The 26,116-nt window shown below is 44.4% G+C and overlaps 1 protein-coding gene across 7 annotated transcripts in view; it reads right to left on the bottom strand.

The window, feature by feature from the left end:
• Positions 1–16,069: 16,069 nt before the first annotated feature.
• Ate1 (arginyltransferase 1) overlaps positions 16,070–26,116 on the bottom strand; it is a 114,781-nt gene continuing 104,734 nt past the window's right edge. For all 7 annotated transcript variants that reach the window (XM_032892459.1, XM_032892460.1, XM_032892456.1 and 4 more), the window contains one exon: positions 16,070–19,775. In XM_032892459.1, the coding sequence (XP_032748350.1) occupies positions 19,597–19,775 (179 nt within the window). In that variant the 3' untranslated portion in view covers positions 16,070–19,596. The remainder of the gene's footprint in view (positions 19,776–26,116) is intronic.

Below are 26,116 nucleotides of genomic sequence, written 5' to 3'. Positions count from 1 at the left end.
CATCAGACATAAATGAATTCTGTGTTTAAACGTGGGTCTTCTTCTAGGACACCATGTATGCATATGTGTGTGCATGTAAAGGTATTAAATATTTAAAAATAATGGAAAAATTCATATCTCAGGCGTAGCAGAGAGCAGATAAGCAACCTGAACTGAAATTTATCAACTTTACGAAACAGAGAAAGAGACGATTCAGGTGGCATGGCACAGTCACAGCGTCACTTAAATTGTGATAAAATGTATGTAATATAAATTTTGCCATGGCAACCATCTTTAAGCACACAGTCCAGATGTGTTCAGTGCATGTGGATTGTTACATCAACACTGTCCAGAACTCTTTCTTCACCTTGCACCTCTGAGCCCCTGTATCCAATGAACAACAGTTCAAGTGGACCACTGTGCTCCCCTCTGCTAGGGACCCTAGACAACTCAGATAGGTGCAGGCACTTTGTCACGTGTCTGGTGCATTTCAGTCACCGTAATGTCCACAGGGGAACATTCATTATATAATGCTTCAGATTCCTTCCTTTTCAAGAGTACATAAGACGCCCTGTGTGAATAGACCACATTGGCTTACCCACTCATCTGTCATGGACATGTTCACAGTTACTCCCTGGCTAACAATGGCAGAGCTGTCCTGAACATGTGATTCTTCCAGATCCTTCTTTGATTCTTCTGGTCATTTTCACAGTCGAGTTGCCTGACCTCAAGGTAACACCTCTTCTGACTTTGTGAGAAACAGCCAGTCAGCAGTGTTCCAAAGGATCCACACTACTCCTCACACCTATCTGTGGTGCACAGCCAATTTCTTCACCTCCTTTAAAAAACAAAACAAAACAACAACAACAAAAAAAAAAAACATTTTCGGGCTGGAGAGATGGCTCAGTGATTAAGAGCACCAACTGCTCTTCCAAAGGTCCTGAGTTCAAATCCCAGCAACCACATGGTGGCTTACAACCATCTGTAATGAGAACTGATGCCCTCTTCTGGTATGTCTGAAGATAGCTACAATGTATATAATAAATAAATAAACCTTTAAAAAATTTTTCTGATTTTTAGTTTTTTTAAGTTGCCATCCTGTGTGTATTGAGGTTAAAATTTTAAGTTAGCATCTAATTACCGGATAAAAATCAAAGTCAGTGAAAGAAATGTGGCGAGCCAATGAACAGTCGAGGAAGGTATGACCTCATCAAATCCTAAGGAAGGAAGTCCTGAAGCATCTCTACTGTGTTAGAGAGAAGAGACCAGTCCTGAAGAGACTCGGTGAGCCCATTTTAGTCTCTGATTTGAGAGATCTGATTTAAGCAGTGTCGGGGAAGACTGAGACGCTGACACTAGAGTTTATAGCGACAGCTCAATGGGTAACATGAAGACCTGAATTTGAATCCCACTGGTAAAGCTGGACCAGACAGGCAGGGCAGTCTGTAATTCCAGGGCTCCTCTGGAGAGATGAGAGACAGAGACAAGAGGCTTTCCAGAAGCTCAAGGACCAAGGGATTCTGGCTCAAACAAAAGGTGGAAGGTGAGGACTGACGTTCAATGCTGTCCTCTGACCTCTATAGCTGTGCCATGTGCCCCTATTCACACACAAAAATGATTTAAAAAAGAAAGTAACGAAAGCAAAGCTCGATGCCGTACCATATGCCTGGGATCCCAACACTTAGACGGTGGGAACAGCCAGGTAAGCATGGTCTACTAGTGAGACTGTATCAAACAAATAAGGAAGCGAGATAGGGCTACATTGTTTCCAGCTGATGGGGGAAACTGACCTGGCTTGGTGACTCTGGTGGTGGGCTCCGTTTCTTTCCCCCTGTTCCCTCCGTCCTTCCCTCCTTCCTTTTGGCCCTCCCACTTTTGTGCATGCATGATGTGTGTGTGTGTGTGTGTGTGTGTGTGTGTGTGTGTGTGTGTGTGTGTGTCGCAGGCGGGAGTCAGAGGTCAACCTCAGCTATGGGTTCTCCTCTCCATCTTGTTTGCAACAGTCTAGTTGGCCCACCGACCTTTAGGGATTCCCTTGCCTCTGCCTCCCATCTCAGCACGGGAGTTCTGGGCTTGTAGATGTGAGCTACCATGCCCAGCTTCCACGGCCATGTCTTTCCCCACTGAGCCGTCTCCACAGCACTGTCTTGTGACTTTTGGGACAGGGTCTAATTCTGTAAACTCGGACAAGTCTCAAACTCACAACACTTCTGCCTGAGCCCTCCCCAGGGCCTGGGATTAGAACCGCGCTTGCTATCCTGGAAATGAGTCTTCTCCTCTTGGGCATGGGAGATCATGGCAGCTCCTCGGGGTCCATCGAGGCTGTTTGATTGTTCTCAGCCGCCATTTGCTTACATCTGTGGTTCTGCACACACTGACCCTCCGTGGAGACTATGCTACACACCAGCTAAACCACACTGCTTTCTTCTCTCTGCCCAGGCCTGGGGCTTTTGCCTCCAGCACGGCTGGGGCTCATTCCTTCTGCCTGGATTGCCTTGCCCACTTTCATCTCTAAATTAACTTCAGGCCCAAGGGCTCCTCTCTCAGGGTCCCTCTATGCTTTCCTGAGGATACAAAGATCTCACCTGGACTCTAAGACTCATTCGCAACCCATCTCATGGTCTTGAGTCCATCCTCTGAGACCGGGAACTTCTAAAGGGCAGTCGTGGTGGCCACTGTATCCCTGCATGTCCAGTGACTCCTGGCATTGATGGACTCATGGTTGCAAGCCCCCAGCACATGTTTACTGACATTACTTCAACAAGGCCCTCCAGGTCACCCTACCTAGAGCACCTTCCACGCTACGAGCACCAGCTGGCAGTGTTGCTTGTGCACGCCTTCACTGTAAGAGGTCTGGGTTCCCCAGTATGTCACACTAATCAGTCTTGCTTACCCCAGTGGCAAAGGCGACATCTGCCTCAGACAGTTGTTGGTGAATGTGTCAATAAGGAAGTGAATGCCAGCCGGGCCTGGTGATATGCACCTGTCACCACCAGCTGTTCGGGAAGCTAATATCCTGAACTTCTGAGTCTTGAGAAAAGCCTGGTCTACACAGCAAAACTCCATCTCACATCAGTAGTAAAAAACAAAGTTAAAACATAAAAAAGAGGGACCACAAATAAATAAATAGATATACTAAGTTTTTTTAAAAAAAGAAATGGATGGATAGAGTTGGCATGTGTACTTAGATCACAGTGCTTATGAAGAACAAGGTTGACAGACTCCAGCCTAGGAGAGGTGTCAGTTTGCATCAGAAAGATGTATTGGATTAGTGTCAGGTCTGTCTGTCCATCATGTGCCCTAGGACCACATCCTTCTTGCAGGACAACTGGAAACGACATGCACCTTTACTGGATGATGTGGACTCCTCTCTGTGCTCAAACTCTCAAATGAAGTGAACGGGGCATCTCAGGCCTGCTCCTGAATGTCTCAGTAGCAAGCAAAGTGGCATTCCTGCAAGAATCGCAAAGAGGCCATGGAACTTTAGGGTAAGTTAACCAACACAGTAATGAAACGGCCAGTTACTGTTTAGCACCCAGTCCCAGACATTAGCAAGGAATCGCAGGACATTGAGAAGTTCCGAGGGAAAGTGGAATCGGATGAAAATCCCTCAGGAGGTTTGAAGCTGTCTTCTGCATCTGTTGGGGCTGACCAGCAAGATTTCCCTCTCTCTCTCTCTCCCTCCCTCCCTCCCGCCCACATCTCCAGTTGATGTCAGTGGCTTGTCTCAGGGCAAAGTGTGGTCAGCAAGAGCTCCAATAGCTTTGACGTCACCGCTAGAATGTCTTGGCTCTCATGAACATGAACTTAAGAAGAAAACATCCAAATTAGGTGGAGATTATGCTAATCCCTTTTAAGCATGTTTTGTTGGTGATGGTGATGGTAGTAGTGGAAGTGAAGACCAAACCTGAAACAGGCCTGCTCACAAGTACCGATTTCCACACTCATTAGGCCAGGAATTCATTATGTAAAGCAATTGTTCTACCAACAACCAAATGCCCTCTTCATATGTACCCTACCCTGCTCAGGGGTTTGTCCACTTTTGTTTGTAGGAGCTTGTGTCTGGTCCCTTCTCTTGCTACCACCTAGACAAGCAGATAAACATGGAGGTCCCTCCCTCAGCGTGGACACATGCCGCCTGCGTACCTACTGACCTCCCGCTCACCTATCCGCCTACTGGCTTCGAGTGACCACACAAGCAGGCAGAACAAAGGACACGCCCCTTGGAGATGATCCTTAGTAACTGCACAACTGAAAGCAAACAGATTGGTACTTCCCTAGGGTTATAAAGTAAAATTCCTTTATATGCCTTAAATTTACAATTTCCCTTTATGGGTGTTTCCGATATTCTTAATGCGTGAAGAGCCTATGAAATTCAATGTGGTGTAGTTTGGTCTCGCTTCTTGGGAATGCTTCCTAGACATTCCCCAGTGCTGTGTCAGGGGAGAGCAAACCCAGTCTGCATTTTGGATGTTGGGATGTTGGCACTCACATGACGCACAGGATTCCCAAATGAGCCCAGCCTTGCGCTCATGTGACAGACACTCACAGGCAACGTTCCCGTGGTGCCAGCTGTGATGTTGACTTCCTAGACTCTCTAAGAAATGACCACGGAAGGAGGGGTTTTGGTAGTGCAGACAATGGGGTGCTTCTGAAAAGGCCTGATGTAGGCGTCAGAGATTTGAACTCGTGGAGCTGGAAGAAATGCAGGCCCGGTGGCTGAGGAAATGCTTCAGTGAGGATCAAGAAAGACAGAGTGGAGAGAGACAGCTGGGATGGATATTATGGGGTGCAAGAATGAAAGATAAGCCTGCCAGGGTGGGTGGCTTCATCCCCACTGGAAACATGGTAAGGACTTGCTGAGGTACAGAGGGTGTGCTGGTAACCCCGTGGCACCTGTATACTGTGGTTGGAGAATGATTGAGAGCTGACGACTGAAATCCATATCCCAAGGGGTCAGGCTGCCCTAACCCAGCAAGGCTGAAGTACAGAGGGCACCAGAAATGAGGATGTCACTGCATGCCACAAGGGATGGCAACAGAATCGTGACCAGCAGTAACGACTGCTCCGCTCCACTGAAGAAGATTCCTCATCCCAGAGTCCTGAGCTGCAGAGGAATGCGTTCAGACCTACCCAAGTCTGAAGAAAGCCAAGCCAAGCCATGGGAATCAAAATTAATATTTTTATTAATATTTGGTGGGACCCAGTGAGACCCACCGAAAGGTGCTTATTTGCATGGACAGTCAGAAGTCAGGGGGGAAAAAAGAAAGCAAACAAGGGAGCTCCTTCTGCCCCCTGGTGGCTTTGGGGGAAATGTAAGGGAAAGAGCAGAGAGTAAAATCTTCACTCTGTACCCAATGTCAACTGAGTGAGGACCTGTCTGAACAATGAAGAAGATGGCAGAAAGCCTTTCCCCCGCAGCAGCTCATCCTGTTGATGCTGGAAGACACTGCTCCTCTCTGCTGGACAGTGGCCGCTGACAGATCTCTAGCTCAGCTCCCATGGGGAGCTGGTGAGCAGCATGTGCCCCTGTGAGCAGAGCATTGCTGCCAAGGCCGATGGCCCGTTGCCCCAGAGGCTGGATGCCCAGCGCAGCACGTAGCTGACTTCACCTCAAACGAAGCTACAGAAAACGGGGCTTTTAAATACAGAAGCAGTCTTTGGGGACACCCGTTACAAACCCGTTTTCCCAGGATCATCCTCGGCTGCCCATTTAAGCAGCCATCTATGGAACTACACAACGACACTCCTCCAATCCCAAAAGCATGCGTCTGGTTTCCCGACCTAGTTAATACAGCTTTCGGCTAACCTGGGTGGTTCAGTGAAACGCTAATCTCAAGCTGCAACGCCTCCTCCGGAATACGCCTGCCTGCGGATGAATAATACAGAAAAGGGAAGAAAGCAAGAACAGTCGGGGGCGAGCTGGAAACAGTCGCAGGCATTTTCAGTTCGAATATAGCAACCTGCTGAGCAAGGCAATCCCACAGCCCATGAAATGGGGCTGATTTTCCAGACGGCCCGTTGGCTGGTTTTGTCTCCAACAAAACAAACAAAAATATGCATAAGTGTATGAGGCCTTAAGCTCATTTTATCCTCCCCGACCCATTATGCCACAGGGATCCATGCCGAGGTGCCCCGAGAGGAAGGCGCTGCCTGGGCTCCTGTGAATAATTGTTTATGCGTGTTCTATTAGGGAAAGACAGCCATCAGTAAGTGCTTACCATTCTAACACTGGTCTGTTCTTTGTGAAGGGCTATTTGAAATGGATCCTAATTACATGATCTCCGAGACCTGCTTCAGTCTTGTGAACTTGCAGATAACTGTAATTATCCAGTAACAGAAGCTTCTTATTTCTCAAATGACTCTGAATGGCAATGTTTAAATGGCACTGGGTGTTTCTGAGGTTATAGTGAATGCGTTTTTAACCATTTCCTGGACAGCTCAGCAATGTTAGCTATCTGATTAGCCTGAAATAGCTTGAAAGGACCATGTGCTCAAGGGCCGTTTGAGATGGTTAAGGCCCCAAACATTGGAATAACGACAGGCTTAACACTTTAGTTTTTGTGAAACGGTTGGAGGAATGGGTCCGTGGTTAACAGCACGTGCTGCACTTGCAGGGGAGCTGGGGTCACTTCCCAGCACCCACATTTGGTGGCTTGAAGCCATCAGCTTTAACTTCAGTTCCAGGATGTTTGATGCCCTCTCCTGGCTTCATGGGCATTGTGTGCACAAGGTGAAAATACACTCTCTCACACGCACATAGTCATAAAAAAATAAAAATTTTAAGACTTCATTTAGGGCCTAAGGGGGTATAGCTCAGACAGTGGAGTGCACACAAAGCCCTGATCAGCAGCACAGCGAAACACAAATGAGGTGTGTGGATCTGAAGCCCCATCACTGGGGAAGTAGAGGCAGAAGAAACTTAAGGGCCACCCTTCTTGGATATCAAGTTCAAGGCCAGCTGGGCTACAAGAGATGCAGCCTCAAAAAAGAATTTTAAGGGGCTGGGGGACAGAGTAATGGCTCGTTGGTTAAGAGTACTTACTGCTCTTAATTCCTAACACCCACATGGCAGATGACAAATGTGTAACTCTAGTCACAGGGAAAGCTAATGGCTGCTTCTGACCTCAGGGGGCACCAGACACTCGTGTGACATATACATTATATGTATATGTGTATATATGACACAATATGATATATATTATATATATCACGTGATATATTATGTTATTTAACATTATTTATGAATATATATATATGTATATATATATATATACACCACCCATACACATAAAATAATAAATTTTTTTGAGGGTGGTTGAGATAGCTCAGTAATACGCACTTGCTTACAGAATCTCTCACATACTGACTGAAAGGATCCCCTGTCGATAAAAATCTGATAGCCAATGAGCAGAGGCAGGATTAGAAGGTGGAACACCCAGCAGAGAGAGAGAGGAATTCTGGGAGTCAGACACAGGAGGTTCACCGCCTGGACGTGGAGGAGACAGATGTTTGAAGCAGAAAAGAAGCAGCCATCCACGTGTCACACATAGAACAGAATAAGCAGGTGACAGAAGTTACCGGCTAGTCAGGGAACAAGCCCAAGCTCACGGCCTGGGCACTTAATCATACATAAATAGCCTCCAAGTCGTTATTTGGGAACTGGGGAGCAGGTGCAAAGCCAGTGGTTACACTTGCTACCAAACCTGATGGCCTGAGTGTAAAACCCCCAGGACCCACATGACAGAAATGGTAAAACTGACTACACAAAAGGGAACCCTGAATGCCCCAGTAACACAACCACGTTCTACTACTAAGGACGCTTTATTAGAGTGCGAGAGAAAAGGCAACAGCATAAGCCAGTTGCAGGAGGGGAGAGGGAGAAGAGTAGTAAGAAAGTCAGGCCTATTTGTGCTAGGGCCCAAGACAACTGCACACCCAAGCACTGGAGAGGGATGCATGGTGGAAGAGAGGGCTTCAGGGAAAGAACGAGGCTGTCCAAAGGAAAAGTGGGTTACTAAGGAAAGGAAAACACTCCCAAGGCAAGGAGAGGGCTAGTGAGCTCCGGGGAAAGCTCCAGAAGCACGGCCCTTTGCAGACACTTCAGCTCCCACCCCACCCCGATGTGACAGAGCATGCACTGTCCATACGCTCTGTTCATTAGATGAAGGCCAGGTCTGGAAGAGTTTCAACCTTTCCTGCAAAAGAATAAAAAGCCTGAGCATGCTCTGATTGTTGAATGAAGCCCAGGTGGGGAGGGGCTTTGAGCCTTTTTCAGCCAAATGGCTTTTTTTTGTTTTTTTGTTTTTTGTTTTTTGCAACGGGGTCCCTCTGTATAGCCCTAGCTGTCCTGGAACTCACTCTATGAGACCAGACTGGCCTCACCACTGCTGCCTGGCTGTTATTCCACTTTTATTTACTTTTAGTGTTTGCACGTGCATGTCCACATGTGTCACCGTGTACGTGTGAATGTCAGAGGACCTTGCAGGAGCTGAGTTTTCTCCACTATGTGTGTCCCAGGGAACAAATTCTGATCACCAGCCTTGGAGGCAAGAGCCTTTCCCTGCTGAGCAAATCGCCAGTCCAGGCTCCCCTGCTATTCCTGATGTGACTTTTCCAGTCTTTGCTCTTGCCTTAATCAGAAGGCATGGCTGCCCGGCCTCCCATCCACGGGTATCCACAGTATCATGTACAGCGGGGTGGTGCTTTTGTACACAGAGCAGTGGGTGGCCAGGCATGCTGTGTGTCTATCCATGAGCTTGTCACGTCCGGTTGTTCACGTTCACATTTCCACGAGAAACATTTCCACCAAACCCACGCTCCTTCCCCTCCACCAGAGGCCTACTCCACAGTCCTTTGGGTAAAGCACTCCAGTGAGCCTTAGTTATTTACACATTTTACTCAGTAAAAGGTCATTTTGTTTTCAATTGTGTGTGTGTGTGTGTGTGTGTGTGTGTGTGTGTGTGTGTGTGTGTGTGTGTGTGTGTGTGTGTGTGTGTGTGTGTACAGAGGCCAGAGGTCAACTTCAGGTATCTTCCTCAATGGCTACCCACTTTGTGTTTTGAGACAAGGTCTCTCGCTGACCTGGAAGTCACTAGTTAGTCTAGAATGCCAAGAGGGATCCTCAATTCCCCACAACAGCACAGGTCTGTGCTATGCTCTTAGCCCCTCTTTATGAGATGATCAATGCTCCAGATGGTGCAATGGCTAGAGAAGCATGACTCAGAGACAGATGGTACGGAGACAGTTACAGATGATAGAGACAAAGACGAGACAGATACAGATGATGCAGATACAGATACAAATCATTTACTGATCATACTTAAATAATCCACACCAAAATGGCTTAGAAAACAAACCAGGTAATAGAATATAAACCAGGTAATAGGAAAAAACCCAAGCCAAACCAAAACCAAACCACCCACCTTTATTTATTTTTTTCTTTTTTTCGGAGCTGGGACCGAACCCAGGGCCTTGCGCTTGCTAGGCAAGCGCTCTACCACTGAGCCAAATCCCCAACCCACCACCCACCTTTATAATGAAGCTATTTGCGCTCCAGATATTCCCTCTCAATCAGATTCCTTTATTTCCCAACTTTTTCTACCTGAAGTGGGTTATCGGAAGCATTGCTTCAAGCATAGCCACTAGCTACTGTAGAAGCTGACGCCTTAGCCACACTCTGGTTGTTCTGCTGGCCTTCTTTCTAAGATAATAAAATTTTGTGAAAACACCACTGTGTGCCTCTCAAGAACAGACAGAGAAGCAGGGCAGCGACAGCCACTCTTCCTCTCTGGAGATGGAGCCCTTCATGCTGCACAGTCAGCAGTCACCTCTGGTTGCTGCTAGCAATGTCCCACCATCAACAGCTCTGCTCAGGGAACTGCAAACAACATCTGGCAAAATCAAGCCAACCCTCACATCCGAAAAGCATGCTCCCACTGAAATTCCCTAAGATCTCTGTGTTGAGGACATCCATGCAGTCAGGGTTAGAAGCAGGAGAGGAAGACTAGTCATCAGTAAATGAATGCTGGGAAGATAGACTGGGATAGTGTGTTCGCTATGCAGGCATAAGGTCCTGAGTTTAAATGTTCAGTAAGCATGTAAGAATCACAGTGCTGCCACATGTCCACAATACCAGTGCTGTGGAGGTTAAAGACAGAAGGATGCCTGGCATGCTGGCCCCTGGCCTGGGATGCTGGCCCCTGGCCTAGGATGCTGGCCCCTAGCATGCTGGCTCCTGGGATGCTGGCCCCTGGGATGCTGGGCACCAGTATAGTTCAAGCTCAGTAAAAGACCCAGTCTCAATGGAACGAGGAACAGCAATAGAGCAGGACACACACACACACACACACACACACACACACACACACACACACACACACACACACACAGCACAAGAATTACTAAAAATACAACAAATATAGGATTCTTTAAAAGGCAGGGCTGCACTCCTCCCACTCTGCCTTCTGCGTTGGCTAAGTGATGAGCGATCAAGCAGTTGCATATTAAACAGTTCAGAGGGAACAGGAGTGTAGGAGGGTTTTTCCACTTCTCTTTTGCAAAGTCCGACCTCTAGATTTGGGGGGAACTTTTTTGGAGAGACTGGAAATTATTTTTATTACTGTATCACAGAACTATCGATAAATTTACAAAGACTTTTGTACTTGATTAAAATAAGCACATTAATTAGAACCTCTAAAAGCCTGGAAGGAAATGTAAGAAAAATACATTCATTTAATTAATTACAAAATTATGTGTAAGCATGTGTTGTCTGTGTGTAGGTATGTGAAGTTGTGTATATGGGTGCCCTAGGAGTCCAGAAAGGGAGCTGGACATCCTGGAGCTGGAGCTGTGAGAGACTGAACAAGATGAAATATTTTAAAATAGAAATACATAGGACTGGTGTGTAAACATTCTGAGCAATTCAAGCTTTTCTCTTAAAAAGTCCCATCTCTGTACATTGCTTCCCTGTAAATCCTGATACAGCTGTGATACCAGGAAACAGAGACAATCCCATGGAGTCCAGAGACTACAGGTCACATACAGTGTAGCTGTGACATCGCCTGACTCAGTGAGAGATCCTGTCTCAAAAGGAGTGAGAAGAATGGTAAAAAATCAGGACACTCAATATCCTCTTCTAGCCTCTGAACACCTCTACACATGCATGCACACACACCACACAGACATGCACACACACCACACAAACACGCACATGCACACGCACACGCAGACTCAGAGGTTAGTAAAATAACTCTTCAGTCTGGCCATCTCTCCACGTCTGAGAAGACAGTAGACAGGCACGTGGACTCTGTGTATGTATGACTGAGATGTTTTTCTTGTTTCATGGTCAAAAAGCTCCCTTAGTTGAGATGCTATTCAGGCTTACTGAGTAGTGAATTAACAAAGTGTGATGAATTGAACCTCATGAAGAATTCATGAGTTCTCATCTAACGCTAATTTTTTTTTTTTTTTAAAAAGGCCTACGTTAAGTGATTTTAAAACCCTGGCTCAGACTGACAAATTAAAATTCAGAGAAAATTCAGTCTTAAGCCATGCAGTCTAATCATACAAGAGTCCATTTATGCCCTTTCTTGCAGTGAATGCCTAAAGCCTGCAGCAGTAAAATAAAAATTTCAAGCTATTTTCTCTTACTGCATTTAATCAAACTTTAATGGCCCTTTGATCCTTAAACAAGAAAATATTTGTGCTAGTCACAAAGAGTCTGCTCTACGCAGGCCAGACAAGTGAAGGATGCCTCTGTCTCTGTGGAGGATACAGCACTCCCTCCTGGGCGTCACCACAAATGCTCTGTCCAGTGGTTAGCTAGACCCATGCTGGAAACATTCACTCGGCAGTCAATCTTCACACTGCAAGTAAGGAGCTGTGGAGAAAACCAGGCTGTTCTGCTGCTCTAAAAAACCCAGCATCTTGGGGGTAACAAGATGGATTAGTGGCTGGAAGTGCTTGCTGTACAAACACAAGGAGCTGAACTCAACTCCAGAACCTTAGTAAAGGGCAGATTTGGAGGTACACCTCTGTGACTCCAGTAACCCTAGAGAGACGGAAAGCAGAGGCAGCAGGCTTGCCCCAAAGCCTCCAATACTCAGCAGGGCAGAAACAAAGACTGCCTCATAAAAAAGGTGGAAAGATAGACTGGCCTCCCGAAAGCTGTCTCTGCCCCCCAACCCCACGGTACAAGAGCCCAAACTTACGCATATGTCCGCTTTCTCTTGTGCTCTCACATGCCCCTCCCTCTCTTATAATAATACATGCTTTTCTTAAAACTCAGAAATTTGATCCAAGTGCCTGCCCCAGTCCTGAGGCAGGTGCTGCTGTGATGGGTGAACATGTGATGAAGAGAGGGGGAGATGGACTGTGCAGTAGAGAGAAAGGAGAAAGTGGGAAGCCCAGTGGTTTGTGCACTGTGGAGCGAGTGGAACTGGAGATGCAATACTGGTGAGGGACAGGTGGGTCTGAGGAGCAGGCGCATGAGCCTGAGGGCACAGTGACACCCAGGCCCTAGATGCCGCCAAGGGCCATGGCTGGGCTTATGGCTCTATGGCAACCAGGGGGGTCTATGTTGATGTCTGTAGCCCATATTGCCACCAAAGGGCACTCGGATATCTGTGGTCTGGGCTGCTGCCTGAGACTATGTTGAAGGCCAGGGGACATGCTGATGCCAGGGGGAAAACTGATCTGAGTAGCCTGTGCTGCCACCTGAGGCCCTGGTGATATCCATGCCTGTACTGCTGCTAAAGGCCATTTCTGGGTCCATGGTCCTGTTGCAGGTGTAGTCTGTGTTTATATCTGAGACCACTGTTACCATCAAGGCCCACATAGTTGTCTCTGGTCTGCCCTGCTCCTGAGGCCATGCTGAACACTGGAATGAGCTGGCCCAGCCCCTCACCAGCCACTCAGGAGAGCTGTCCCCAACCCTCACCTGGGCACTACAGGAGAGCTGGCAGGCTAAACTCAGCTACCATGCAGGCCCCAATCCTGGGCTTTGAGCTGGTCTATCCCAACATCTACCAGCTTATGAGCTGCTGGAGTTGAGTGAAAGGGTTGGTCCTACAGAGCCAAAGCCGATCTCTAACTCTGAGCAACAGCAGGAAAGCACGAGGGTCTCAGTGAGGGTCCAGTACTGATAACGTTGCTGAAGTCAGAGGCTTTGAACCAGACCAGTGACTCACGGCAAAGAACATTACCAAGTAAAGATATTTAAACAAAAGGGTATACTAAAATGGAAATTGCTGATTTCTTTGGAGACTCAGGTTATAATGTTGTTTTGCTGGGACAGACAGAAGAAAGAACATTTTGCTAAAGCAGACACCTGAAAGGACATGTGGCTTTTAGAAAGAATATAAATATGACCCCACAGACAGTGTGAGCTTGAACACTGGTTTGCTTTGCCCTGCCTCACTAGTCTTTGCTGACGACACACATGTATTGGTTCTCCTTACACTATGCTGCTGAGCTTTGCTTATGGGGACATCATAGAGAGAAATTCACCAAAGAACTTGTGAGGTTCCTGTGGCTGTCACTACTCGCACTGACTGATGAGCCTCCTGGTTTCTTCTGGATTGAACTACCCTTGTTGATTCCTGTGTGGTGTCTGCTGAATGAACTGGGGTGCAGCTGCTGGTTCATGTTTGGTGTTTGTTAGTGGACTGGACTGAGAATAATGAAGATTGGACTTGCCCCCAAAGAACTATTTCTAAGCAAGTCTACTTTCCCTATATCTTAATACACTTTCTCTTCACTACCTCCAGAGGGTGGTAGACTAGTAGAGAGGTTGAACCCTTATTAAAGCAGGATGTGAAAAATATATGCCTATGGTATACTGTGGAACACACCATGACACACTAGCTTCCATGGTGGGATGTGTCTTAGTTAGGGTTTTACTGCTGTGAACAGACACCATACAAAAGCAAGTCTTAGGGGTTGGGGATTTAGCTCAGTGGTAGAGCGCTTGCCTAGGAAGCAAGGCCCTGGGTTCGGTCCCCAGCTCCGAAAAAAGAACCAAAAAAAAAAAAAAAAAAAAAAAAAAAAGCAAGTCTTAGGAAAGACAACATTTAATTGGGGGAAGTATTTACAAGGGTGGAGGGCAGACATGGAAGGCCTGGGAAATGAATGAGACTTGGGGGCATGAAGTGAAATTCACCAAAATTTTTTAACAATATTTTAAATCTCATAATTTGAGAGACAGTATATCTGGTGACTTTAGCTCTGGGTCTCACTGGAATAGCTAACACAGACAACAGTTCTAAATGGGAGCAAAGATGTTCTAGCAACTGACTGGATAGAAAGGTGCAATTTCACTCAGGTTACATCTCAATACAGTACATCTCAATGTACTAAACTCCAAAGTTGAACTTAACAAGAATAGCACGGTTACTCATTCATTTCTGTAAATGTCACTTAAAGACTTTAGATTTTTGAAAGAATTCAGAACCTTAATGCTTTAAAATAAACTTAAGCCTTAAGTTAAAGCATTCTGTTGGACATACAAACTTAAAACACAGTAGAAAAAATAAACAATGAAAAGAGAGACAATAATCTTTCAAAGCTTATTTTTCTGAAGCTTTGGATAAAGAGGCAAAGACAGCTGGGGACTGGTGGGGGCAGATAATGCTAGCAGGTGCCTGTTGGGGCTATTATGACAAGGCACAGATTGGGGGTGTTGGACAAAAGGAATTCATTGTTGAGTTCTGGAGGAACTTCTTGGGAAGTTTAAGATCATGGTGTAGGAGACTTTGTTTCTGACAAGAACACACTATCTAGTTATAAATGCTAGCTTGCTTTATCTTCCTGTGATGGGAGATAGGGCTTTACAGGGGAACCAGATAAACTTAAAAGACTTTTGCCCTTGTGATCTGATGACCTGCCATGGGCCTCACCTTCTAAGCACAGTGAAGTTATGGCTTTCAATACTGTATAGAATTCCCAGGGGGACACGGAGAGTCTAAGCCCCAAATACTGCAAAGGGTCAATACAAAAGGGCAAAGGGATGAATATACTCACAGTACATTACAGACATGCATGCAACCGTCAATGAATAAATATTGTAAAGCCTTTTCTTTCACCCAGGTAACTTGTTGCAGTAACAACTACAGCGCTCACACTAATTACATGCTAATAAGCGCACAAGGCTGGAGGTGGCCTTCCTCTTTGTGGAACTTAAGGGTAGATTGTTTGCCTGGCATGTGTAGGGTTTGATCCCTAGGACCACACAGATAGATAAATAACGTTCCTTCTGTATTGTTTATCAAGTTTGCATAACGGATATAAAATGCTAGTTATTTTACCTTCTAAAAACAAAGCTTGGGTTTTCTTAAAAAGAAAAAAATAACAAATAACAACTAGTAGCAAAAAACCAAAAACCTGGTAATGCTATTAATTATAATTCCTGTTACTCATAAAGAGGGCTCAGGGGTACAAGCCTTCTTCTCCAAAATTAAGTACATACCGGGGTTCTATGCAAGCATTAGGATCAAATGCACACTAGAATACTATGGAAGCATTAAGACCATTCATTTTCTTTTAAAGATTTGTTATTTATTTATTTATTTATTTATTTATTTATTTATTTATTATGCATACAGAATTCTGCCTGCATGTATACCTACACACCAGAAGAGGGTGCCAGATCTCATTATAGATGGTTGTGAAGAATTATGTGTTAGCTGGGAACTGAATTCAGGACCTCAGAAGAGGAGTCAGTGCTCTTAATTTCTGAGCCATCTCTCCAGTCTAAGACCATTCTACTTTAATACACTCAAAGTAAAATGTTGAAAAAGCATGAGACCATATTTGTGCCATGATTTCACTTTTCTTTAAGGAAAAAAGTGTATGTTTAAGTGCATCTATGTATACATACACATATATACATATATGGTAGAAAATAAGCTTGAAAGAATATATACCAAAATGTTTCTGTTTTAGAACTTGATTTGTAGACCAGGCTGGCCTCAAAATCAGAGATCTACCTGCTTCTGCCTCCTGAGTGCTAGGATTACAGACACGTACACACAGCCGGCAAACAAACACCGTCACTTTCAAATCAGAAAATAATAAAACCATAACCATTCTGTCTGGAGAAAAAAATAAAAGTAATATTTAATTCTCTTGAAAATAAGGTTCATCTTATAACCAATCCACCACGATCCTCCTTATCACAGGGAAAGGCAAAACACTGGTAAATGCAGCCCACCAATACAACTGTGAATTAAATACACTGTGGCCTCACAGTTTGACAATTATCTCTGGAAATCTTCAGGATAAAAGAAAAATGTTCATGCTAATTTTTGTGAATTCTACACATTTTGCTAAATTAAGATTATTTTATTCTCTAAAGAGGAAATCACCCATACTTTGACATAACCAAATGGTCTGCAGCTTATTATTGCCAACTATATTTTATAATTCATATAGTCAACATTTTCTACATGTTTATTACAGGTGTAACGTATTCAAGGATATACGTGTGTGTGTGTGTGTGTGTGTGTGTGTGTGTGTGTGTGTGTGTGCGTGTGACAAGTATGCGTGCGCTTGCTTCTCTGTAGCTAACGCTGAATGGTTACAGGTGTACATGGTGCTGGAACCATATGTCACTAAGGAATGGATGAAGAGAAGCACTGCAGATAGAAACAGCTTTATTATTTTTTCCATTACAAGAGCAAAACTGTCTGATGCAGTCAAACTTATTTTGCCTTATACCCAGTGGTTTCCTTAGACAAGGAACACATATTTGAATAATTGTAATTCAAACATATCAAGTCCTCACTCATTTCCTTCTTTTAAGTCAGTCACAGTATAATCATTTTGGTAAAATGTTTGTATTCTCTTTCTTTTATTCATACTGAAATAATACAATATTTATAAACCAAACTATTTGCTGTTCAGAAAGCTAGGAAGATTCTTCTACATAATAATTTTGATATGCTAAGAAACCACACAAAACTGGCATTTTCAAATGGATAAAAATAGGAGATTGCTTGAAAGAAAACATAAACAATAATTTGTATCTAAATAATTTTAACTGAGTGAATATATTCATCTGATAATATAGCCTCTATCTTAGAATGGAGAAGTGCTCGGATTACCTGTAATCGAGTAACGAAGTCTCAGAGAACTGAAAATAATTTAAATAAAGACGGCACACTGAGAGTCAAAATGAAACCCGTGCTGTCAGGCATGGAGGGGCTGTGACGTTACCTGAACTCAGAGGGTCTAAAGAAGGAGAAGACAGAAACTGTCTCAGAAAGGAAGGATCCCACGTATCTTTATTCAGATGAAGATCACTGACACAGAATCAGGTACCTCACTAGACTTTGCAGAAATGCCAAGTGGGATACTTTCCTTGACGGTCCTATCCTAGCTGTGATGGACACTCACTTGACAGCTCAAGACATTAGCAAGCTCCTCTTTGTAATCCATGTACAGAGGACAACACGTAATGTCCTCATGAATGCTGTCCACCTCCTTCTAGACAGCATTCTAAATTCTCCATGCTCCCGGTGGGTCCCAGAGGTTCTTCTCTACTGACTGCCCAGCGCCTGCATTGCAAACACACACTACCAGATCCTCTTTACATGGGCTCTAGAGAGAAAATCAGGCACTGTACTAAGCTATCTCCTCAGCCTTACCCAAGGGCACATCTTTGACAACATCTAGACCCCTAAGATTTCATACTAGTTAAAAAAATATATTGGGGGGGCAGAGGGAGGGAGGGAGAGGAAGAGAATGAGAGCACAGCAACTAAGCTGAAGAGTTTTCATGCCCAAGTTGCTCTGTAGTCTCCCAGGTATAGAAACAGGGCAGTGAGCATCTTCCTCCACTCTGCGGGAGGAGCTCAGAGCTAGTAAGACATTGGACTGAACACCCTAGCATGGATATACTACCTACAGGGAAAAGGGGGACGCAGTGTGCCGGGCAACCCAATGCCAAGGGCACATATGCTGACCCCACGCTATTTAATAATTACAAGATTACCAATCACATTTTCTACAATCTCCAATCTCAAATACATTCACAAGTTACCACTGAGAGCAACTACACAGCAAGGACTGTGCGGTTTTATTTGAGGCAGACTAATGATGTCTGCATTTCTATAATGCACCTTTCTCTAGGCCTGGGAGGATTTTAAATGACTCTTAATTTCTTAGCGTTTTAGTTTCTTACTACTGGAGTAATTTTTATAAAGAGAAATAAAGTAACACTACCCTCACTATAGAATAGGGTGCTCTTGACAGGTCCAAGGCCAGGCAGGCAGCACAGAAGAGTCCAGCTGAGAACGAGTACAAAGAGCTAACCCGTGATCTAGCTTCTAGCACACTTGAGGGGAGCCTTGCCTCACCATGTCTGAGTGCCTCTTTAATGGGCTGCCTGCCTCCTCGACAGCAGGCATTTGGTGAGCAAGCAGAAGGCCCAAGAGCACAGGAGTAAAGGTAAGCGGCTGTCTCTGTGCTGCAGTACCAATGGCCGTGCCTATTCTCTGACCCACAAGCAGAGGAGGGATGCAGAGGCTATGGCCCCCTTCACTACAGCCTGTGCACAGCTACAGGACTCGTTAACAACCACTTCTATCATCAACCACGAGAGAGCTTCCTGAGCTCCAGAGAATGGAAAGTAGGAACCTATTTTCTTTGGATAAGCCTCAGATCAAGCAAGAGTTACCATTTCTTTAAAAGATGTTTCTTAAGATTTGTAGAAATAGAACAAACATCACTAAGATCACTGTATATTTTATCACCAAACTGAGATAACTCTGGGGCACAAGGGAACACTAGCAACAGGGGAAAACAATTATGCCAAGACAACGGACATAAGCAGGACCATCCTGGACAGACACCCAAAGTGAACACCTGATGTTTGTAATGTTTACATTTCATTACAGGTTGTCTATTAATAATACACTGTAGCACTGAAAGAATTTAATATCAAACAGAGTAACAGAGTTTTGGTTTGTGGGAAAGGCACATTTCCTAGTGAGGGAATGTGCACTTCACCTTTGACCCCACCTATATTTCCCAGCAAAAGCTCAGGTCTTGCATGGGTCTTAGCCAGTGGTTCTCTATCTTCCTAATACTGCGATCCTTTAATACAGTTCCTCACATTGTGGGGACCCCTCTCACCAACCATAAATTTATTTCATTGCTACTTCATAAGTGTAATTTTGCTACAATTATGAATTAGAATGAATCTTATACACAGGTTATCTAACATTCGGCCCCTACGATGTCATGAATCCACAAGAACCACTGGTCTAAAAGAATAGTCTCTGTGTCAGAATTTCTCCAGGACAAAACTAACTATGAGGAAATTACTTAGATTCACTTCCTCACTTTCCTTCCCCAAATATTTACTGGAGACATTTAGCATACTTTGCTCCAGAAGCAAACTCCAAAAGTCCAGTCCCAATTAAAGGACTAGATCATAGAGTATTTTAAAATCTTTATATTAATCACAAGATTCTCATAAATACAATTCCACAAAATATTTTTAAAAAGCTCTATGAATGTACTTGGTGAGTGTCTGCAGGAGCCGAGCGAGACGCAGGCAGGGCTGCGGCAGGAGGCCCAGGCTGTGCTGGGCTGTGCTGGGCTGTGGGGCAGGCCCTCAGTGTCTGAAGAGCAGCATCCTCTCCGAGCACTTCTGCCCTACGAGGTTTGCATACTCCAGCACAACAGCCTCCTCGCTTGGATCTTCTTGGTGGTTCTTATAAACACCATAAGGCATGGCAGATCGTCTGTGAAACACGCGTAGCCGGTCAAGTTCCTTACTGCGCCCTTCATCCTCTGCAAAGAAACAAACACGGGTCAAAGACCACCATATATCAAAGACACGGACACATAACACTGAAGTATGTGATCTGAAACACGATGGACTAGCAGGGCCTGCTGTGCAGTGCACTCATGATCATGTTCGTAAGAATCAGCAGAAGGATTTCAGGGAGAGATAAGAAGCATTCCCCAGCAGACCAGCCACGACAGTAATCAGGGAGCTGCATTCCACTGAAAACCACTCTACCACACTTGCTCTTCCGAAATACAGTGGCATCTACCATGCTCCAGAATAGTTCTAGAGCCCACATCAAGTCTACATTGCCTCTCTAGTTAATGTCTGAGGCTTTGGCTCTGCATGGAAACTTATGGCCAATTTAGCAGGCATCAAGAGGCCTGTCTTTTGTGGAGGGCAAAGGGCAGATTCTCCCAGTTTCCACAGGAGACACAGCACATGCTGCGGCTGCGGCTGCTGAGCTTTCTCAGCACCCACACTCAAGAGCTCATAGTCTGTATCAATGCACACAACCACCCAGAAGAACACCTGTGCTCCTGCCTTCCCTGAAATGGCTGTGGCCTTACGACTCAGTTCTGGTCAGAACAAATAGTGTTCTCTGAGACTGCCAGAGCCTTTCAGAGAGAACAAGCTCATCTGTACCTTCTTTCAGGCCATGGCCTGTACACGGACCAACACGAGGGCAGGATTCCTAACTTCTGCCTAGGAGCTTACCTTTGGATAAGTGAAAACAAGACTGGTGTGGGGTGGGGGGAAACAGGACAACTCCTGACTTCAGGAAACAAACTGTCATGCCACCTGAGCTTCCTATACCTAGATATTTACATAAAATAATGTTTAAGCCAACATTCGTCTACACTCTTATTACTGGATTCATTGCTAGTTCTAATCCACAGAGTGTTACACTCTATCTACTAACGCATACACATTTAAACTACTGAACCACACTATCTACAGCTGACATCCAGAGAAGGATTTTAGGAGTCCCCAAACATTGTGGGACTGCAGAAATCCCAAGTGAAATTGGTCTGAATGGACCTTAAGTACCAGGGCTTTCGTCCTGCTCTTAAGCTGTCAAGCAGGGCAGCCCCCACAGAAATGCTTCTGTGTACATGAGCTCACAGCAGAGCCTGGAAGCCATACACCCCAAAAGTCTACCAGAGAGAAGCTGGCTCAAGAAAGATGCCCCGAAGAGAACGAGGGCAAAGAACAGAAACTGCAAGTTTCTCAAAGACCATGCAGGTGGTGTGAGTCTGACTCAAACTACTCAGGGCGAACTGAGTGTGGTGGGGCACACCTGTGATCCCACACTTGGGAGTGAGAGGCAGGAGGATCATAAGCTCAAGGCCACCCCGGCAACATAGAGAGTTCTAAGCCAGTGTGTGATTTGCAGCAAGACTCTTTCCAAAAAACACAATCCAACCAAACAAAAATGCTTAGTGCACAAGAGTTTCAGCTAGTGAATTTTGGATTACCTGCATACTTGTAAAGAGACCTGGGAAAGGAACCCAAGCAAAACCAGACCTATAACATCTTTTTTTTTTTTTTTTTTTTTTTTTTCGAGCTGGGGACCAACCCAGGGCCTTAAACGCTAAGCAAGCGCTCTACCACTGAGCTAAATCCCCAACCCCTGACCTATAACATCTTAAACAACATAAATGTGGCTATAATCTACCACAGAAGGTCGGAGATGGAATTTGTAGCTAAGCCACCAACATTTCAAGTTTCTTCCTCAGAAGCTGTATCAAACTCAGCAGAATCCACTGTGGATCCATTTCAGGAAAGAGAAGAACAGTATTCCTCTGATGCCACAAGCAGAGAAAGTACGAATGAACCGTCGTCTGTCTGCCCAAAGCACAGAGAGAAAGGGAGCCCATGCAACCTCAGACTCTAGGCCTGCCTACAGGTTTGCAGCTAAGCACCATTCTGTCTGCCAGCTGCATGGCCTGTGGCAGTTTATGACCATCCTCAAGGAAGGAAGACTTATTTGATTTCTGAAATTTATTTAATGTGTTCAAATGTTTTGCCTGAATGTATATGCACTACCTGTGTGCCTGTAGAAGTCAGAAGAGGATGTCAAATCCCCAGGATCTGGAGTTATGGATGGAGTGAGCCTCCATGTGAGTGCTAGGAATCAAGCTGGGGTGTTCTGTAAGAGCAGCAAGTACTTTAACTATTGAGTCTTCTTTCCAGCCCCAGACTTATCTCAGTACAACCTATATTGCTAATGCTAAAACCAATTTAAATCTAAACAACAACAAATCCTACTTAAGATACTTCAAACACTAAAAATAATTTATCAAAAAGGGAAGAATGTATCTTAAATTCTTTAAAAGAAATCCTTTTATAATCATCTTGTAGCAGTTGCCACAGAGATAGACAGTGCTTACAGACAAAAAGCTACATCACTAAACCAACAAGGCCTAAAGAAAGGCCTTTCCTTGATGGCACCTGAGGGGACCAAAGAATAAGGCATTCTGAATGAAAGATGCCTGCCACTGGACCTAAGGAAAGCTGGCAGCTTACTAAGATGTCACAGAAATACGTTCCAATAAAAACTTCATGATCTCACAGAAAGACATACATGGTATGTACTCATTGATAAGTGGCTATTAGCCCAAATGCTTGAGTTACCCTAGATGCCTAGAACAAATGAAACTCAAGACGGATGATCAAAATGTGAGAATACAGCAAATACAGAGGCGTATGCCAGCAGGAAACCACTGAACTGAGAACGGGACCCCTGTTGAAGGAATCAGAGAAAGAACTGGAAGAGCTTGAAGGAGCTGGGACTTATGTACAGCAATGCCAACCAACCAGAGCTTCCAGGACTAAGCCACTACCCAAAGACTATACATGGACTGACCCTGGACTCTGACCTCAGAGGAGGTTGCAATGAATATCCTAGTAAGAGCACCAGTGGAAGGGGAAGCCCTGGGTCCTGCTAAGACTGAACCCCTAGTGAACTCTGTTGGGAGAGGGCAGCAAGGGGGGGTTGGGAGGGAACACCCATAAGGAAGGGGAGGGGGGGGGGATGTTTGCCCGAAACCGGAAAGGGAATAACATTCAAATGTATATAAGAAATACTCATGGAAAAAACCCCAAAAAAAAAAAAAAAAAAAAAAAAAAAAAAAAACTTCATGATCAGAGTTCTGTCCTGTCGAAGAAGGCCTTATTCCTTCTGTAGAAACAGCCTAGAGCAGCCAACGATCCTAAGAGGAGGTGGCAATGGCTCTTGGAACCATCTCCGCTGCAGCACTAAAGACATCCCAGAAGCCTGTGGGACTTCTGTTTTCTGTTTTGGTGGTGCTGGGGACTGAAGCCAAGGTCTTGGACATGCTAAGCAAGTGCTTACCAACCCAATATTGGTCTTTAATATTGCAAATAATATGGTTCTGAATCTATCACCAGCCCGCCAGATTATGAGAGTTAATATGTCAATATATTAATTTACTGAAATAAAAATTTGTTTCTTAATACTCCCACTATACACCCTATTAAAAGGGCACTGTGACACTTGGTACACACATCTGTGTCTATCATACTTCTGTGAACCTTTCTTGACATGTGTTTTTGAGGATGGGGGTGGGAGGACAGAGTCTGAAACAGGAATTCTCTCTGTAGCCCTGGATGTCCTGGAACTAGCTCTGTAGATCAGGCTGTCCTGCGACTCAGGGAGGCACTTGCCTCTGCCTGCACCCCTACCACAGGGCTGCTTCTTCACCTGTTGACTTCACTAGGTCCCAGCTCATGGCAGCTAATACACTGCTTCTCACATTTCTCTAAACCTTCAAATCCTAGCTAAGACAACATAATTCAGCACTCACATCAATTTAAACTGGTAATTCTCTTGGAAGTAATTTTATTTACTTAGCCAAGAAGGCATACTATTAAACTACTAACATTAAAAAAATGACAAAATTTAGCTTTCTATTTTCAAAACAGTCTATCTTTGCCTTGAAAAATCTTAAATTGGGCTCAGCTGTTAAAAGTACTTGAAGCTCTTGCTGAACTTCGTTCCCAGAATCTGTACAGTTCACAACCGCCTGTAGCTGCAGTTCCAGGGGATCCAACGCCCTCTCCTCATAAGCATCTACACACATAGAGCACATGAACACATATATAGATAAAAGAAGTAAATCATTTAAGAATCTTAATTATAATTCAGACTTAGAATATAAACAGAATTCTGCCCACACAGAAAGGCTAAGGATAATCTAAAACTTCCAGCATTTAGAAAGAACACATATCTTCTAAGATACATTTTAACAGAAACAGAGGATAGATGGAATTATACATTTAAAAAACCTCACTATTTAAAAAATTATCAAGCTACTTCGCATTCATTATCAATAAATTAATAAGTACTCAGTAATTGTCACACTGCCTTTAAAACAGTAAAAGTAACCTGTGAAGATTTTTTAGATTACAATCCTAAAGCTAGACCCCCAAAGTCTATCATTTCCTTATTTGGACACTTCTTCCTCCTGAGACTGACTACCAGGGTCCAGCTATCCAAGTATTGAAGTCCAGTAATCAAAGCCCTCTTTGGCTCACCTAGTTAAGATGCCCAATGACAATTAAACACCACATCCAGACATAGGTTTCCCCTTGTGCCACTTTTCATGTGCCACATCTGTCTCCTCTCTACCCAGAGGCAGTCCTTTGTCTTGTTCCTTCCCGAGATAAATAACCCTTCTCCCTCTCCCTTGTTCCTTTCCCCTTCTCCCTCATTCTCTATCTCCTGTCTTTGTCTCTTATTCCTTACTCTTTGCCCCTCTAGACTGAGGACTTGGGTCTTGAGGATTCTGAACCAATATTTTTCCTTTCAACCTGGCTTGTTAAGCTCAGATATTACAGAACCGGATATCAGTCCACATATATAATCCTTGTGCCTACATTTCTCCCTTTCCTCCTCAAACTCCAATCCCAGTTTCCAGTGGCTAACTCATCAAGTGCATTTAAACGTAAACGACGGAGCTTTGGATCATATTCCCATCATACTTTAAGGAAGAAAATGGAATCACCCCAGAAGTGGGCATGGTGCATGAACTCTAGGAATCCCTGACCATCATCACAGATGTAGACAGTCATTCTGTTGCTGTTGCTGGGCTGCATGGCTTATGACCATCTAGTCATATAATCAAAGAAGAGAAATTTCTTCTTAGTACATCCCACACAGTTAACATTAAAAGAAATTTAAACATAAACAAAAAAATCCTACAAGATGCTTAAAACATTAAAAATTATGATTTAGTAGGAAGAAAAATGTAACTCAAACTCTTACAACAACCCTTTCATAATCAAGTTACAAATATAAACATGACAACAGTGTTCACAGACAAACCTACAGTGCTAAACCAACAGGACTTGGTGACACCCACAAGCTATTCTGCTATGAAGATGATTGCCATGACAGACAAGGAAGCCTCCAACTTACTGAGGTACACGGTCTTGTACTTCTCTTTCTCGAAGTTGCATCACAGCTTAGTTTCATAAAATTAAAACACAAAACATCTTGCAACTTCTCAGAGATGAGCATTTGGTCACCAATGACTCAAATGTGCTGCCAACTCCATGATATTTAAATCAAGGAAACTTTTGTAAAGGGGGGGAGAGTGCTTGACCGCTCACTTCCACAACTGTTCACTCACAGGAGATGAAGCCTTTAGCAGGAGCTTTCTAAGGGGGACTCTTGACCTTACTGACTGAGGTGGCTGAGATCAACCGTGTAAGTGGAGAGAGGGAGCTAGTCAGGAGCAGTATATGTTCATCACTCTCTCATTCCTGACTATGGATGTGATGTGGTCATCTCCTTTAAGCTCTTGCTGCCTTGACCTCCCCGCTATGGCATACACCCATGAATGTGACCCACAATGAATCCTTTCCAAACCCTGATGCTGGTATTGTATCACAGGAACCAGTAAACTAAGGGAACAAATGCACAATCAAAATTAAACTCTGGAAGTTCAGAGTGACGGAGGTGTGAAGGGTGCTGCAGCCCTGTAAAGAGAACTCATGAGAAAGGGAGGTGCTCAGCACAGGACAGCAAAGCAGCACAGGGGCAGCACAGCGGCCCTGCAGATAAGCTATCTCCCATCCCTGCTTCAAGCTCAAATTCTGCTTGGAGAATCCATCATGGAGAACTTTAATACATTTGTATATTCTATAAGAAATACTCTTTTTTTGATGAATTAAAAGTGTTTTTATTGTAATATATTTACATAATTGCTTAGAGGCATTGGCAAACAAGTTATTTTTACTAGTTTTTGGTTATTCATAAGACTGCTAATTTCTAATAAATTTCCTAAAACTTACTTATGGAAGTCACATATCCTAA

This window comes from Rattus rattus, chromosome 2 (genome assembly GCF_011064425.1).
Source record: "Rattus rattus isolate New Zealand chromosome 2, Rrattus_CSIRO_v1, whole genome shotgun sequence".
Classification (NCBI taxonomy): domain Eukaryota; kingdom Metazoa; phylum Chordata; class Mammalia; order Rodentia; family Muridae; genus Rattus; species Rattus rattus.
The sequence above is the reverse complement of the archived record's forward strand: the minus strand, read 5'-3'. Positions and strand labels throughout refer to the sequence as shown.